Source organism: Ursus maritimus, unplaced genomic scaffold (assembly GCF_017311325.1).
Source record: "Ursus maritimus isolate PB19 unplaced genomic scaffold, ASM1731132v1 scaffold_12, whole genome shotgun sequence".
Taxonomy (NCBI): domain Eukaryota; kingdom Metazoa; phylum Chordata; class Mammalia; order Carnivora; family Ursidae; genus Ursus; species Ursus maritimus.
The window spans coordinates 18,612,252-18,629,452 of NW_024423564.1; the positions used below are offsets into that span (position 1 = coordinate 18,612,252).

General features: G+C 37.0%; 2 protein-coding genes across 3 annotated transcripts in view; both read right to left on the reverse strand.

The window, feature by feature from the left end:
* LOC103669314 (pancreatic alpha-amylase) overlaps nucleotides 1–17,201 on the reverse strand; it is a 50,123-nt gene that overhangs the window by 3,773 nt on the left and 29,149 nt on the right. For both annotated transcript variants that reach the window (XM_040626972.1, XM_040626973.1), the window contains exons 2-5: nucleotides 2,894–3,107; nucleotides 2,428–2,574; nucleotides 1,397–1,594; nucleotides 559–789 (exon numbers count right to left, since the gene is read on the reverse strand). In XM_040626972.1, coding sequence (XP_040482906.1) covers nucleotides 559–789; nucleotides 1,397–1,594; nucleotides 2,428–2,574; nucleotides 2,894–3,107 — 790 coding nt within the window. The remainder of the gene's footprint in view (nucleotides 1–558; nucleotides 790–1,396; nucleotides 1,595–2,427; nucleotides 2,575–2,893; nucleotides 3,108–17,201) is intronic.
* RNPC3 (RNA binding region (RNP1, RRM) containing 3) overlaps nucleotides 3,067–17,201 on the reverse strand; it is a 68,124-nt gene continuing 53,989 nt past the window's right edge. The window contains exon 17 of the transcript XR_005834076.1: nucleotides 3,067–3,107. The gene's annotated coding sequence lies outside the window, so the exon portion shown is untranslated. The remainder of the gene's footprint in view (nucleotides 3,108–17,201) is intronic.

Genomic DNA, 17,201 nt, shown 5'->3' on the forward strand with positions numbered 1-17,201 from the left:
ATGTGGACCTAATTTTACTCTTGCACATAAACGATAATAACAATGACTCGCATTTCTATAGCACTTGAGATCTGGTTCACAACAATTCTAAGTGCTTGACAAATATTAACTTACTAACATTTAGACAAAGACATAACTATGATCATATCTCTTTTCTTCACATGAAAAGACAATGTCGCAGAGAGAGGTTAATCAATTTGCCTAAGTGAACACAGCAAATAGTGCTATAGGCAAGATTAAAACTCAGATAGGCTGGCTCAAGAAAACCACTCTCATATTATCTGCCTTTTGTAATGGTCTCTGGGGAGACGGTAAATGACACAGATGTTTGCAGCCTAAATAAATTCTCTGCACTTCCATAAAATCTCTTGTGATAAAGAGTTAGATGTTAGAGACTGTCTCAATAAAATAGGGTTCAAGAAAACTCTTCCATATAAATGAGCCAGCCATTAAAGAACAGAAGTTGTATTCATTAAATCTATCACTTATTTTCTAATGAACTAAAAGATCTTATTTCATATACCCATGAAATGTAGATATATACAGGTATTAATGTACCTCCTGGAAAATGAAAGGTTTACTTCCTTCAGAGAACCACTGTGTATTTAGATTATGCAGTTTATCCAAAACGGCCTTGATGTCTCCAGGCCACATGTGCTTAGAAGCATCAATTCTGAACCCCGCTACACCAATGTCGATGAGGCGGTTCATATATTCAGCAATCGTGGAACGCACATAGTCTTTCTCCAGCGCAAGATCAAGAAGACCAACCAGACGACAATCTCGGACCTATTAAGGTAAAAATTTTGTGACTGATACACAAAACATCGCCTCTACCTGATAATCCATTTGATAATGCATTCATTTATTCATTAACAGATATTTCGGTAGTGTCTTCTTTGCATTGGAAACTGGAGATGCTGACATACCTTTGAAACATTTTCTAGTATAAAAATGGAGTATGGAGGAAATAAAGTAGATGAGTTTTTTGACTGGAACAAATTAAATGGGGGAAAATGCTTTAAATCTTGATCTGCGTTTCTTATTTTTTTTTAAGATTTTATTGATTTATTGGACAGAGAGAGACACAGCGAGAGAGGGCACACCAGCAGGGGGTGGGGGAGAGGGAGAAGCAGGCTTTGCTCTGAGCAGGGAACCCAATGCAGGGCTCCATCCCAGGACCCTGGCATCATGACCTGAGCCTAAGGCAGATGCTCAACCACTGAGCCACCCAGGCGCCCCTGTGTTTCTTATTTACAAATAGTCAAACTTGGAATCCTCTTTTCCTAAGGAATCCAGGCCAGTATTTAAAAATGAAGATCAATAAACTACATGTAGATAATTAAACACAGATAGCTCTTTATCCAGATCACTGTGGGTTTTTTCCTTTAATTACCTGATAAGGATCATTATAGCTCTCAATGTCTCCACTTCCAGTTTTACATTTACCATCATTAAAATCCCAACCAGAGTATGGGACTGCTGGAAAATCTCTACTTCCAGGGTTGAAGTAGCTTCCACAAGTACTGCTCGTTCCTGCACTCGCAGCATTCCCACACATATGATTAATGACAGCATCCACATAAATACGGACCTGAAAAACAAAGTTTCTATTTCAGTTGGACTTATAGAGAGGTAGAAATCTATCTAGTATTATTGACTAAACTTTCTGGTATGTTAATCGCACTCCAAAATAGGTCTTTGTTATTTTTTAACTTATCTTCCTAATAAACCAAAAGGCAAGCGTGAAGGGAAATCAATGTGAACTGAATACCTATCTGCATTCTACCGTCTTGGTAAAATACTTACCTATCTGATAAACTGATAGAACTAAAACTACCATAACTATGAAAAAATGCAAACAGTCTTTTTTGCGGGGAGGTAAGAATCAGCTAAGACAGGAGAGCGTAGTGGTCTTTCAAATTTCCATGCATCCTCCTAAGAAAGAAGCAGCAAGTCTCTATTATCTACTTAGCATCCGAAGGTAAATATTGTCTCTCATGCTCCCCCTCAGAAAGAATATAACGATTTACCATCAAAAACCCCTACGTGAAAGAGGACCCGGAAATGACAGGTGAAGTTACAAGTCACATCAAAATTACAGCAAATATTGCAACTGGCATTTCCAATTCCTAACTAGAAAGGGATTCCCCAGAAATGTGTATAGTTATAGGCCTGAAAGCTGATACTTGCTTTATAAACAAGTTCGGCTTTAAACTGTGACTTAAATTTCTTTAGTAGACAAATAGCACATACACAGGAATTTGCACAGCTGAACATAAGGTAATAACTAAGTGTTAGTTATAGCTTAAGTGTAAAGTGAAATAAAAAATAACCATGGAACACCTTCTGCTCCAAAGGAACGGGAGAGAGGAGAGAGAGATTATTTTCCTGATTATTTCTTAAAGGAAACTTTAATGCACTTACACCAACGTTGTTACATCGAGTCACCATGTCTCTGAATTCATCTTCATTTCCGGATCTTGTGCATAACTTGTAGCTAATTGGTTGGTACCTTTCCCACCAAGGTCTAAAAGGGTTATTAACCACAAGATTTTCATTGGGTGGAGAGATCTACCAATAAAAAATCATAGTAAGTATCAAATGATGGGTTACTTTATATCACTGGATACTCTAGAAACTAACCAATAATCTAAAATAATTTCTGAATCTTTGCATATACAGCTACATCTTTAGCAACAAATGAAAATATTAACAGCATATTGGAAACGTCCTGCTGAAGAAAGCTTATATCAGAAACAAAACATAAAGCTGCCAACAATCCTAAACTTTTTTCTTCCTCGGTAAAATGTTCCAGCTTTACCGATACATATCACAATACCATATACTACAAGGATAGCAAACTGCAATTTCTACTATGAACAATACCCACCTGAACCCCTCCAAATCCTTTTGGAGCTAAGTATCGCTCACATTCAAGAGCAATGTCAACCCAGCGCCACTCGAACAGATGGACGATAGATGTCCGTCCAGGTTTGGTATTTGGGTCATACTGAGCCCAGCAGAACCCAATGACGGAAAGCAATAGGAAGAACTTCATTTTGCTTTGAAGTTGCCAGCATTCTTTCCAGCCACTATTTATCCTCCTGTAAGAAACACATTTTCCTAAGTAAATGTTAACATGAATAAATACGTAGGGCGTAAACTGTTTATTCATAATCAGAAAAGGACTATCAATAGTAATATTAACAGGTGAAGAATATCTATAAACAACCTGCCAGGAAAACAATCTCCATGACCTTTTAGAACTTAATGTTTTCCTTATGGAGGGAATATGAACCTTTTTAAACATCTGGCAGTTTATATGCAAAGAATCCTTAATCGTGTATTATTTAATTAGCATTAGGGTTTATTTCTGAAGTCCTTCACTGATAGAAGGAAAATCACAATCAGAGCCAACGGAATTTTTAGTCAAAACATTGCCTTGACCATCTATTTGCAAACTTTATAGTGTTTCAATTTCAAAAAGGAAAAGGATACTCAATTCAGTTCTATTTTTACACCACCAGTCCTATTTTTAGTTATTTAAGTTCCTACATTAAGATTTAAGAAACCATTTGGAAGTTGAATGCCCATGAATTGAAGAAACAGACCCTTTTCCCACCTCCATCAAATCATGTGCTTAGTGCAAAGGCTATAGCAGTAGAGTGTTTGGATTTTTTCTCCTTTTAGCTAAATATCTCTCCTACGCAATAGGACACTAAATTGATGAATTCAATCCCATTTCCGTCTCAATGTAAGTAAAAACCTATAAAAGAGAATACTAGTACAGGTGGGGAAAACGTAATCCATTAACCCGACAAGCATGAACTGAATGCTGCTCTTTGCTAAGCATGTGATGTATTCAGGATACAGTGATGAATAAAACAGGATTCTTACTCTCAAGGAGCTTACATTCTATTGTGGAAAGAAAATATAGGAATGCACAACATCACTGACCATCAGGGAAATACAAATCAAAACTATAATTAGATACCACGTCACACCTATCACAATGGCTAAAATTAACAACACAAGAAACAACAGGTGTTGGCAAAGAGGCGGAGAAAGGGGAACCCTCTTACACTGTTGGTGGAAATAAAAACAGGTGCAACTACTGTAGGAAAACAGTATGGAGGTTCCTCAAAAAGTTAAAAATAGAACTACCCTATGATCCAGCAACTTCGCTACTAGGTATTCACCCAAACGATACACAAATACAGATTCAAAGGGGTAAATGAACCCCTTTGCTGATAGCAGCATTATCAACAATAGCCAAACTATGGAAAAAGCCCAAATGTCCATCGACTGATGAATGGATAGAGAAGTACTATATGTGTGTGTGTGTGTGTGTGTGTGTGTCCATACACACACACAATGTAATGTTAGCCATAAAAAAGAATGAAATCTTGCCATTTGCAACAACGTGGATGGAACTAGAATGGGTTATGCTAAGTGAAATAAGTCAAGCAGAGAAAGACAATTATCATATGGTTTCACTCCTATGTGGAACATAAGGAACAACGTGGAGGACCACAAGGGAAGGGAAGGAAAACTGAATGGGAAGAAATCAGAGAGGGAGACAAAGCATGAGAGACTCTGGACTCAGGAAACAAAAAGGGTTAAAGAAGGGAGGAGGGTGGGGGGATGGGGTAACCCAGTGATGGGTATTAAGGTGGGCACATATTATGATGAGCACTGGGTGTTATATACAACTAATGAATCATTGAACACTACATCAAAAACTAGTGAGGTACTATATGTTGGCTAACTGAACAGAATAAAAAAGAGTAAAAATAAAATAAGATAAAAACAGAAAGAGAGGAAAACCATAAGGGACTATATAGTTAAGAGAACAAACTGAGGGTTGCTGGTGGGGAAGTGGGTGGGGGATGGGCTAGATGGGTGATGGGTTTTCAAGAGAACACTTGTTAGGATGAGCACTGGGTGTTATATGTAAGTGATGAATCACTAAATTCTGCTCCTGAAACCAGTACTACACTATATGTTAATTAAGTTGAATTTAAACAAAAGTTAAAAAAAACCTGAAATCTTGCCACTTGTAACAACATGGATGGACCTAGAGTTTATTAAGCTAAGCAAAGTAAGTCAGTCAGAGAAAGACAACTATCATATGATTTCACTCATATGTGGAATTTAAGAACTAAAACAGGTGGCTCAGTCCATTAAGCATCTGCCTTCCATTCAGGTCATGATTCCAGGGTCCAGGGATGGAGTCTTGCATTGGGCTCCCTACTCCACGGGGAGTCTGCTTGTCCCTGTCCCTCTGCCCCTCACCTGTGCTTGTGCTCTCTCCAGCTCTGCACTCTCTCTCTCAAATAAATTAATTAACTAAATCGTTAAAAATAAAATTTAAAAAAAGAAATAAAACAGATGACCATACGGAAGGGGGAAAAAAGAGCAGAGACGGAAACAAACCATAAGAGACTCTTCACATTACAGAGCAAAGTGAGGGTGGAGGGAGGTGGGTGTGGGATGGCCTAGATGGATGATGGGCATTAAGGAGGGCACTTGTCATAATGAGCACTGGGTGTTGTATGTAAGTGATGAACCACTGAATTCTACTCCTGAAACCAATATTGCACTATATGTTCACTAACTAGAATTTATATAAAAATTTAGGAAAAGGAAAAGAAAGGGGAAAAAAAGAAAATATATGAGTAAATAATAATAATAAAACAACTGAAGATGTCAATAAGAACTAGTATGAATTAACAGTAACAAAATGGAAAGTGACTTCGTCATCAAGGTATTTTAAACTGGAGAGTCGGAAGATTTCTCTGTGGAAATGATTTTCAGCTAGGATTAGAAGCAGGCAGTCATGGTGAAGATGAGAGAAAGAGCAATCTAGAGGAAAGGACAACAGATAAAGCCCAAGGAAAGAAAAAACTGAAGTGACATTTAAAAAAAAACAAAAAACAAAAACAATGTAGCTAAACAATGTGTAATGAAGGGAAGGGTAAAATGATGCGAAGTCTATTAGGCCAGAACATGTAGGAGGGACCTTGTAGAATATAATGAGAGAGGCTCTGAGTCTGTAAAAAGCAGACCTAAGAAACTTTGGTATACTTTAAAAGAAAATCAGTCTTGCTGCCATGAAGATATTGGATTATGTGAAGACAAGAGTAGAGGTAAGATCAGCTAGACTTTTAGGTGGTCTAGGAAAGAGGTGAGGGGCTTGGACTAAGGACACGGACAGGATATAATTCAGAGACAGAAAGGCAATAGGTTTATAGACAGATGAGAGCTGAGGAATGAGGGAAAGAAAAAAATTACAGAAAGGTATTTGGTGATACCATTCATTAAGATGAGGAAAAACAAGGAAGTACCAGTTTTAGGGAAGGTTACGTAGAACACTGTGGTCCATAATTATTCCTCTATCAACCCTAATGCTCTCCTTTGTTCCTTCTTCTAACCCACCATGTAAACACAATTTGTCCTACTTTCTTAGTCAGTTCAAGTTGTTAAAACAAGATTATCATCGACTGGGTGGATTAAACAACAAATATTTATTTCTCATAGATCTGGAGGCTGGGAAGCCTGAAATCAAAAGATCGGCAGTTCAGTGTCTGGTGAGAGCCTCCTTCCAGGTCCACAAATAGCCATTTTCTCCTGTATCTTTCTATCGTGGAGAACAGAGAGAGCTCCAGTCTCTTTCTCTTCCTATAAGGACACTGATCCCATCATGGGGCTCCACTCTCATGACTTCATCTACAACTCATTACTTCTCAGAGGCCCCACAGCCTTATACTATTGCACTGGGAGTTAGGGTTCCAACATGTAAATTTGGGGGGAAACAAGACACAAATGTGCAGGCCCTAAGACTTATCCATCGCAAAACTAAAATTCCCTCATATTTCAGAAGCAATTTCATTGCTCCATGATTTTCCAAGTATTTTCCTTCTTTCTAGGATCACCTTCCAATATCCTTGTGTATCTAGTAATTATTCTTCCTTCCAAATGCAGTTGAACCAACATCTTTTGCAGCTTATCCTGATATTCCCAGGCATAGTTAATAACTCCTCTGTATGATAGCTTTTTAACATATATGACATTATTAAGCTATATTTGATTTATATTGTGAATGTATTATAAATAACTAAGTATTTACATGTCCCGTCATTCTGTACCAAACTTCTTAAAGGTAGACTTCCTATTTAATATTCGTAGAAACTAGCAAAACAAATAGCATAATAGCTTATGTGATCAATAAATTGTTGTAACATAAGACTCTAAACTCCAGGGACAGCTGGGTGGCTCAGTCGGTTAAGCGTCAGCCTTTGTCATGATTCCAAGGTCCTGAGATCAAGTCCCACAATGGGCTCCCTGCTTAGCAGGGAGCCTGCTTCTCCCTTTACCTCTGACCCTCCTCCTGATTGTGCTCTCACTCTCTCTCTCTGTCAAAATAAATAAATAAAATCTTAAAAAAAAAAAAAAGACTCTAAATCCAGGCACTGTAGAAGGCATTGGCAAACTTGGGTTACGTCTTCAATGATTTTTCGAAGTAAACAAACACTGTCAGAAATTATATGAATCTAATCTTTGTAAAACTTTTGTACACATGAACGAAATAAAGCCAGACAATCTGAAAAAATTGTCCAGGCTCATACGCTAAATAGAGCCTGTGATTTGATAACAGGTCCTACCACAAATCAACATTCTCTGTAATACACTGATATTCATTATAAAATTCTAGAGGTGTAATGTCCAATATGGTAGCCACAGGCAATATTTGGCTACTGAGATCCTGAAATAGTAGTCTGATCAGAGATGTGCTATAAGTGTAAATTATACTACAAATTTTGAAGAATTAGTTTAAAAAATTAATGTAAAAATAATTTTATGTCGTTTATGTCAAAATAATATTTTGTGATGCATTAGGCTAAGTAAAATTAACATAATTGCCCTAGTTTCTTTTGACCTCTTTTTTTTCAAATATTTTATTTATTTATTTCAGACAGAGAGCAAGAGAGAGATAGAGAGAGAGCACGAGCAAGGGGGAGCGGCAGAGGGAGAAGCAGGCTCCCTACCAAGCAGGTAGCTTGAACGGGGAGCAGGATTCAATCCCAGGACCTTGAGATCATGACCTGAGCCAAAGGCAGACGCTTAATCAATTGAGGTACCAGGCACCCCTTGACCTCTTTTAGTATGGCTGCTAAAAATTTTTAAATTACATATGTGGTTTTCATTATATTTCTACTGGGCAGTATCATTCTAGAGATAATGTTAAGTCAGAGAAAGGACACATCCATACACAAATGCAAGTAACAATGATAAAATGAAGAACATGATTACTAGTTTAAGAAAGATATGAGTAAAGTGCTTCAGGATTTCACTGATAGAAAACATAATTTGTGCTGGATGGGAACAGAGGAAGATACAGTCAATTCGAAGAATAGGTTTGACTTTAAAAGAGATAAGGTGAAATAACTTTTACATAAAGAAAAGGGGGAGGGTGGTAGCTCAGTGGGTTAAGTGTTTGCCTTCAGCTCAGGTCACAATCTCAGGGTCCTGGGATCACACTGCATCAGTTCCCTACTCAGTAGGGAGTCTGCTTCTCCCTCTCCCTCTGCCACCCCACCTCATGCGTGCACTCTCTCTTTCTCTCTCAAATAAATAAAAGCTTTAAAAGAAAAAAAATGAAAGAGAGAGAGAGAGAAAGAAAGAGGGAAAGACAGAAAGAGAGGAAGAAAGAAAGAAAGAAAGAAAGAAAGAAAGAAAGAAAGAAAAAGAGAGGAAGAAAGAAAGAGAGAAAGACAGACAGAGAGAAAGAAGAAGAAAGAAAGAAAGAAAGAAAGAAAGAAAGAAAGAAAGAAAGAAAGAAGAAAGAAAAACAAAGAAAGAAAAAAGAAATGCCACGTAGAGAAATCTATTTGTCCCTACCCATTCCAACCATCTGAGTTGATCTACCATCTAACTGTAGTTGAATGATTATTCCAGGGTTAAACCAGCAAAAGAACCACCTAGTCAACCCATAAAATTGTGAGGCATAATGCGTTATTACTGTTATTCAGCAATAATTAACCAATACAGAAAAGAGAGATGCAATAGATTTGGTGGAGAGCAATTCTACAGGAAATGGTAGCTAATAGGATATAGGGAGAAATGAAAAGGAGGAAACAAAGGGGACTCTGGGATTTAAAGTTTAGTGAATGCAGGTGACAGGGTGACACAGTTGGTTTAACATCCAACTCTTGATTTCAGCTCAGGTCTTAATCTCAGGGTTCTGAGATTGAGCCCCATAAGGGACTCCCTGCTCAGTGCAGAGTATGCTTCAAAATCTCTCTGCCCCTACACCCCCGTAAAATAATCAAATAAATCTTTAAAAAGCATGAATATCATTAAAGAAATAGAGCTTAGTGAATGAAAGAATGACAACACCATCATCATTCATAGTGCAATCCAGAGGCAGACTTGGTTTAGGGAAACTGAAGAACTAATATCACGATATACTGAGTTTGAGGTATAAACAAACATTAAATATGAAGAGAAAAGTGGAGGGATTTGGACATTTTCAATAAAGTAATGATAGTCTCAGAAATGGCACACAAAATATTTAAGCACAGACATTGACCAATCAGAGCAGATACCATCCATAAACAACTAGTATGGATAGTCAACGATTATGGCTGAATTATCAGTCTTGGAGAGTTGGACGCTTGAGACTTGACAAGATAGCAAGAGAGATGTTGAATCCAAAGTTATAACGTTGGGTAAAGCCCAGCAGTCTATATGTTAGGGCAGGTCAGAGAGAGCATCTAAAGAGGTACCTTTAAAAGAGGAAGTGCTGTTTCATTAGCAGAGAAAGGTTTTCTTTTTCTTTTTTAAAAGATTTTGTCTATTTATTTGACAGAGACAGAGAGAGAGAGAGAGAGAGCGCACAAGCAAAGAGAGCAGCAGGCAAAGGGAGAGGGAGAGGCAGGCTCCCTGCTCAGATGCCAGGACCCTGGGATCATAACCTGAGCCGAGAGCAGACGCTTAACCAACTGAGCCACCCAGGCACCAGAGAAAGGTTTTCAAAAACAAACAAGAAGGACTAAATTTGCAAGGAAGACAAGAAACTAACTGGATGTAGATGAATATTAGAATGAGAGAAGGAAAGAAGACTGACTAGACAGTGGATGATATGGGGCTGATGGTGATAAAGAGTTGAGAATTAGATAACAGCATAGTTTGAACTTCAGACTGGACTTAAGCTTCCAAATGTTAAGAAAATGACCTTAAGTGTTAGATAAACTGCAGTTTAAATCTTGACCTTGTCATTTATTATCCACATGACCCTGGAAAATAATCTCTTTTTTTTTTTTTGGAAAATAATCTCTTCAAGTTTATCTATGAACAAGAAAAAGTAATATGTACCTCATAAAGTTGTCACAATGACTGAGTGAATAAACACCAATAAAGCTGTTACCCCGGTGCATGATACATTAAAAACTCAATATATTTGGTTTCTGTAATGTTGTTATTACTGCTTTGTTATTTTTATTGCTGGTACTATTCAAACTGCTCTAAACTCATGCTCTCTTTCTACTTCCACTTCTAGTCACTTGGACATTCTCTCTTTCCATGCCATTCAATTAACTCTGAACTGTTTTTAATACTGTTTCACATGTACTTTAGGATGTTATTTAAAAAATAGATAACTGGCAGACATAAACTGAGAAATTTTACTAGCATCCCAGCATAGGTGGATGCATACAATTATACAATAATCTTCTATCAGGGGTCAGTCATTGTCACAGATTTTCTCATTTAATCTGAATTTTCATCTCAATCAAACTAAAGAGCTATAAACTCCATAGCAGAGGCATTAAGACAACTAAAGAGTCTTTATATCTTGTGAAGTAAAATGTGCAAACAAATCCTTGACATCTTTCATATCAATAACAAAACAAAAAAGGGGCACCTGGATGCCTCAGTCAATTAAGCACCTGTCTTTGACTCAGGTCATGATCCTGGGGTCCTGGGGATCAAGCCACATGTCTGGCTCCCTGCTCAGGAGGGAGCCTGCTTCTCCCTCTCCCTCAGTCCCTTACCCCACTGGTGCTCCCTTTCTTTCAAATAAATAAAAAAATATTTAAAAAAAAATAACAAAACAAAACAAAAAAAGAACTTGAAATAGTTGTAATGTCTACTTCCCATTATGGATTTCCTAAAATTGTTCTCCTCAGAGAAGATATTCACAGTTATTAATACTAATATCAATGCTCTGTTGCCCACATCTCATATTGCCTGGATTGCCTTACAAAGAGGAAACTTCTTTCTATTTTAAAGCTTTAAGGGCTACTAGAATATGTCAAGTGAGATGTATTGGGAGTTCCTTAAAAATATAAACTAGGACATTTGCTAATATCCTATCACCAAAGCAATAGTCCTTAAGAAGTATTTATATTTGAAGTGCCAATAAAACATATACAATACAAAAAATACTATCAACTTAGACTTCTCCATAAGTTGGCTAGTTTCTGGTGTTCTCAAATATTTTTTTTTCTCAATCCATATTGAGATATTTGTTATTTTATTTAATATCCACAATATAAATGACATCATAGGGGAAAGGCTCTAGAATAAATCCAGGACTTCTCTTAACACATGAAATACCATAAATTTAGTGATTCAGCTTAAAGTCTACTTAAATCATACCATGTCAATAACAGAATAAAGGAGCTCTATTAAAGTGTTAGGTAAAAAGTAGTAGTCAAAAAACTAGTATCTATTTCTAGAGCATTCTTCATACTTACATAAATGTCAGTTACCTATATCAGTATTACCTATGACAGTGTTCTTTTCCTCCATCCAAAGCAGCCTTGCATCTCAGGCAGATAGTAATATATTTTTTAACATGGAAATGAACATTAACCAAGAAGAGACAAGTTATCTACTCTTACCATTTGTAGTTAGTAGCCTAGATACCTCACAGTTAAATATCTTTATACCAAGTTTTTTAATTAAAGTATCATTCAACATTTTGAATGTCACATCTATGCTTATTTTGTCACTTTTATTTATCTTCAGGTATTTTTTTCTAATTTCCTAGTTTTTAATATTCTAGAGCTTAAGTAGTATTATTACTACAGTATTTGGTCAAGTTAGTGGTTTCTGTTACTGAAAACAGTGATAATTCCTCTAAATCATACATTGAATCATGGATAAATTTCTCCAAAATGTCTCCCACAAGCTCTCTATCCACCCGTCCCAAAAAAGAAAAGAGAAAAGAAAAGTAAAACAAGAAGATGAACCTGAGCTTAAGATATTAAATCACGTGTGAAGGCTAGAGAAAAGAGGCAAATATAATCCAGTTTGCCTATCAGATTTCTTAAATGAGAGAAATATTTTGAGCCAAGGCTCAGACACACTTCAAACACAAATAGCACTTTTTGTGCCGCTGGAAACAAACTTGAGATGTCAACAAACCTAAAATAGACTGTGAACCTTGAACAATATCAAATCATATGACAGAAACCATTTATTTCAAGACAAAAAGTGAGGTGTAGGGACTGCTTGATACTCATAACACATTAAAATAACTTGCCACATCACTTCTTTAAATCAGCAAACTCTCAAATCCACAGGTCAGTCCTTTCAATTATAAACTAAAAATAGCACAGTTCTTGTTTTGCCTTCTCTTCAGTGAGGGAAATAATGCTGAATTTAGGGCTTTGTACATTTCCTATAATCTTTTTTTTTTCAATAGGTACTCTTACCACTCTCCCCAATTCTGCAAACCTAATCTGTAAAAGAAAAGTCTAATGTGAGCTCTGCAGTGATACTTGATTGGCTAATATCACTCCTGATTCCTGAACAAACCACTGTCTTCTCTCCTCTGCTCAGTGGGCTGCCCTGCCACCTCTTCCAAATACACTGTACCTTTTCAGTTGTTTGCTTTCTCTTTCTCTTTGCTTTCTCTCTTCCTTTCTCTTTCTCAGTATCCTCTCCCAATCTCAATTAGTCTTTTTTTCCTGAACCATCTACAGCAATTGTAAGAAAATTTTTTCTTAAAGATTTTATTTATTTATTTGACAGCGAGAGAGAGACAGCGACAGAGGGAACACAAGTAGGGGGAGTGGGAGAGGGAGAAGCAGGCTTCCCTCTGAGCAGGGAACCCAATATGGGCCTTGATCCCAGGACTCTGGGATCATGACCTGAGCTGAAGCAGATGCTTAAGGACTGAGCCACCCAGGCGCCCCTGTAGGAAAGTGTTTTGGTGAAATAACCTTAAGGCACAGATTAAAATGATTGTGTCAGATTAAATAAGTGTGACTAGGATGTAAACAAAGTCTCTACACCAAAAATCTAATTTTGAATCTGAGTTTTGCCATCTACTATGTGAACCTTAGAGAAAACACAGCCCATAGATTGCATTTAGGTCTCAGTTGGAAAATGCGGGTAATAGTATTATTGATAAATATGATAGAAACACAAAAATAACTAAAAACAACTAACAATATGTATTGAGTGTAACTCTGTGCCATTTCAGTGTATTATCACTATGATTCCTCACATAAACATAAATGCAAGATAGAGTTATGATTCTACCCAGTTTTAAAGATGGGAACTGAAGTACGTTAAGTAAGGTCATTTGTCCAGGTCAAATTTCAGTAAATGCTGAGACTGAAACTCAAAATCAAGCACTTTATAGTGAGTTCAAGCCACTCCTCAGGCTCATCAGTCTCCATTAATGAGTTGTAAAAAAATAAAATACTTTATGTGAAGATTTTTTAGAATCTGGAAATTTCTGTTTAGCTAATATTAATATGTTTAGAAAATCGCAAAACTAGTAAGGGTTCGTCTCATATTTCCTGTTTTTTAAATTTTTACATTAAACAAAATTAATATTTCTCTGTTACAATGTGTTATTATTTTGGGGGGGTGTTTGTTTTAGAGAGAGAGAGAGAGCATGAGCACGAGAGGGAGAGGGAGAGGGAGAAAGAGAATCTTAAGCTGGCGTTACACTCAGTGCAGAGCCCAACATGGGGCTTGATCCCACACCCTCAGATCACGACCTGAGCCAATATCAAGAGTCAGCTGCTTAGCCGACTGAGCCAGCTAGGCACCCTGTTACAGTTCTTATTCAGATTCTCACACCCACAGAACATATTATTATTCATAAATATTCATTGCTCCTCCCTGCCCGTGAAACAGACATCTTGTCCTGTTGAATTTGGGAATGTCCATGTCATTTGCTTTGGCAATGAAATAAAAGCAAAAGTACTATGTTTTCTTCTGGGGCCTCTGTGATTGTTAAAACGTGTACCAAAACGAAGTTTCAGTGACAGATTGTAAAGTGACTAATAAGAAGATTCTCCTTGTTGATCTAAGGTAAACATAAGAAATAAACTTGACTATCGTAAGCCACTGAGAATTCGGGTTTTTATTATTGCAATAACAAAACCTATTCTATCCTGATTGATACAACCATTAAGTTCCCTTTAGCTCTTTGATTCTCATTCTATTTGATATTTTTTTTCTCATAGGATATAGGAAGAAAGAATAAATCATAAGATTGGAAAACATTAATATTGAAAGAGACTACTGGAATAAGCTAGTCCAATGGTTTCCAGATTTTGCACTCTAAGTAATCAGAAATTCTAAAAATATCATATAAAAACATATTTTTGTATAAAAGTCATTCAATTCACTTTCATAAAAAACTACTGTTAATATATTATTTTATCTTTTTTTTTCAATTTGGAACCAGTTAGCTAAATCGAATTCTCTTACTTTATTAATATAAAAAAAGACCTAGGAATGATAAAAATATGACACTGAACAAATGAAAACTTAAAAAAATTGACAGTGATGTCAGCATCATGGTGGTGTGAGTGTTTCCTCTTTCCTCCCCTCTCTGATTACAATGAATTAGTCATCTAGAACTGAATTAAAGTGCCTCTGCATTACACCAGAACACCTAGGAAATGTCTATCTACTTGTGCATCCAGAAGTAAGTGGATAGGATCACAAAGGGGACTGTGGATTCAGGGCAGTTGGTGAACCTGCTCCACCTGCACTTGCCCTGAGTGGAGAAGAGGAACCTGGAGAGTACACAAGTGGATAGATACTCATGGGAGACAGAGAATCTGTGGAGGTCCAGTCACCCCGACAGGAGAACCTGGCACACCATCAGAGTGGCACAGAGGTGAGCTCGGAGGCAGAGGACAGGGAGGAACCCACTGAGGCAGCCTCCCTCTCCAGGGCAACAGTGGAACACTCTGGGCTTTGGGCAACAGAAGGAGCTACCTCTCTGGCAGAGGAAGTGATAAGTGAAAGAAGTGACACACTACCTAGCTGCATGTGGGTTGCAGCTGAATGGCTTGTTTCTCTCCTGTGATACAAGAGTTCCAAGGAGGGACCTCCACGACTTTGGGGAAGGGAGGGAAGGGAAAGAGGCAGACAAGGAGTATGAAATGGCACTGAAGGAACTTACTTCCTTCTGTATGCTTCAGGATTTCCTCTGTAGGTCTGTGCATGGATCTCTTGAAGTTCCCTACACTAGGATCCACCTACTGGTCTCTAGGCACCCCCAAAGTTCCAGAGGCTAAGTCCACATCTCCCCCAATTCTGCTTCCTGCTCTTTTTGCATACTTCATCCCAAGAGCCATCTTCCATAGGAGACACCAAAAACTTTAGCTTTAGTGCCACCTTCTGGACTACAAAAGAAACTCTTCTAATTGGTATCCTGTTGAGCTGTAACAGCCAAATTGCACAAATTCTTAAGAAAGGTGTTTGCTATTTCAAATGTAAAATCAGAGACATATATTGTCAGACATAATGAAAAATCAAAGGAATATGATATCATGAAAAGAAAATAATTCTCCATATATTGAACTTAAAGACACAAAATATTGAGATGAAACTGATAGAGAATTCAAAAAATTTTATGAAGAAATGTAACGGGCTACAAGAAAACCGAGAAAGGTAATTTAATGAACTCTGGAATGAAACGAATGAACAGAATGAGTTCTCTACCAAATGACTGACATTAAAAACAAACAACAAACCAAAACAGAAATTCTGGAGCTGAAGAAGTCATACAATGAAATGAAGACTGCACTGGAGAGCCTAGGTAACAGGGCAGATAAGAAGGAAGAAAGTATAAGCGAATTGGAAGATAGGAATTTAGACATGATTCAGTCAGTGGAAGACAGAAGACTAAGATTTTTAAAAAGTGAAGAAACCCCATGAGTGCTATCAGATTCTATCAGAAAAGAAGATAGAATAATTAGTGTACCAGAAAAAGAGAGAGAGAAGGGGGCAGAGAGTTATTTAAAGATATAATAGCTGCGAACTTTCTAAACCTGGGGAAGAAACTGAACATACGAGTCCACAAAGCTAGAACACCCTATTATTTCAATGCAGAAAGACCATTTCCAAGACACTTTATAACAAAACTGTCAAAAATTAGTTATAATAATCTTAAAGGAGGCCGGGGGGGAAAAAGAAAATAATTGACCAAAAAACTCCCATTTACCTATCAGTGGAATTTTCAGCACACACTCTATAGCACAGGTGAGAACAGAAGGAAATATTTAAAGTATTACAAGATAAAAATTGACAGCTAAGAATATGGTATCTGGAAAAGTTATCCTTCAGATATGAAGGAGAAATAAACACTTCCTAGACAATCAAAGGCTGAACTGAAAGAGTTCACCACCATTAGAACTGCCTTGCAAGAAACGCTGAACTAAAATGAAAAGATGATGCTAATTAGTGACACAAAGCATGTGAAAGTACACAACAGTCTGGCAAAGGTGAAAAACAGAATTAGAAGGCTGAACTCTATACTAGAATGGTGAGTAAATCACTTAACCATAGTATAAAGATGAAAGAAAAAGAGCATTAAAATAATTATAGCTATTATAGTTTGTTAATGAATTCACAGCATAAAATGAGGTAAACTGTGACATCAAAATATAAAAGGGAAAAAATTTAAGCTGGACAGTGGCATGAAAAAAAAAGTATAAGGGGAGGAGTAAAAGGGTGGAAATTCTAAAGCACCCCAAAAAACGTAAGTTGCTATCAGTATAAAAAGAACTATTTTATTATAAGATGTTTTACATAAGCCTTATTGCAACCACAAAAAAATCTAGACTAGAGTCATAAACATTTAAAAAGGAGAGACTGAAGAAATCACTGGGGTAAAAAAAAACACCAATTTACAAATGTAGGCAAAAACAGGGGAA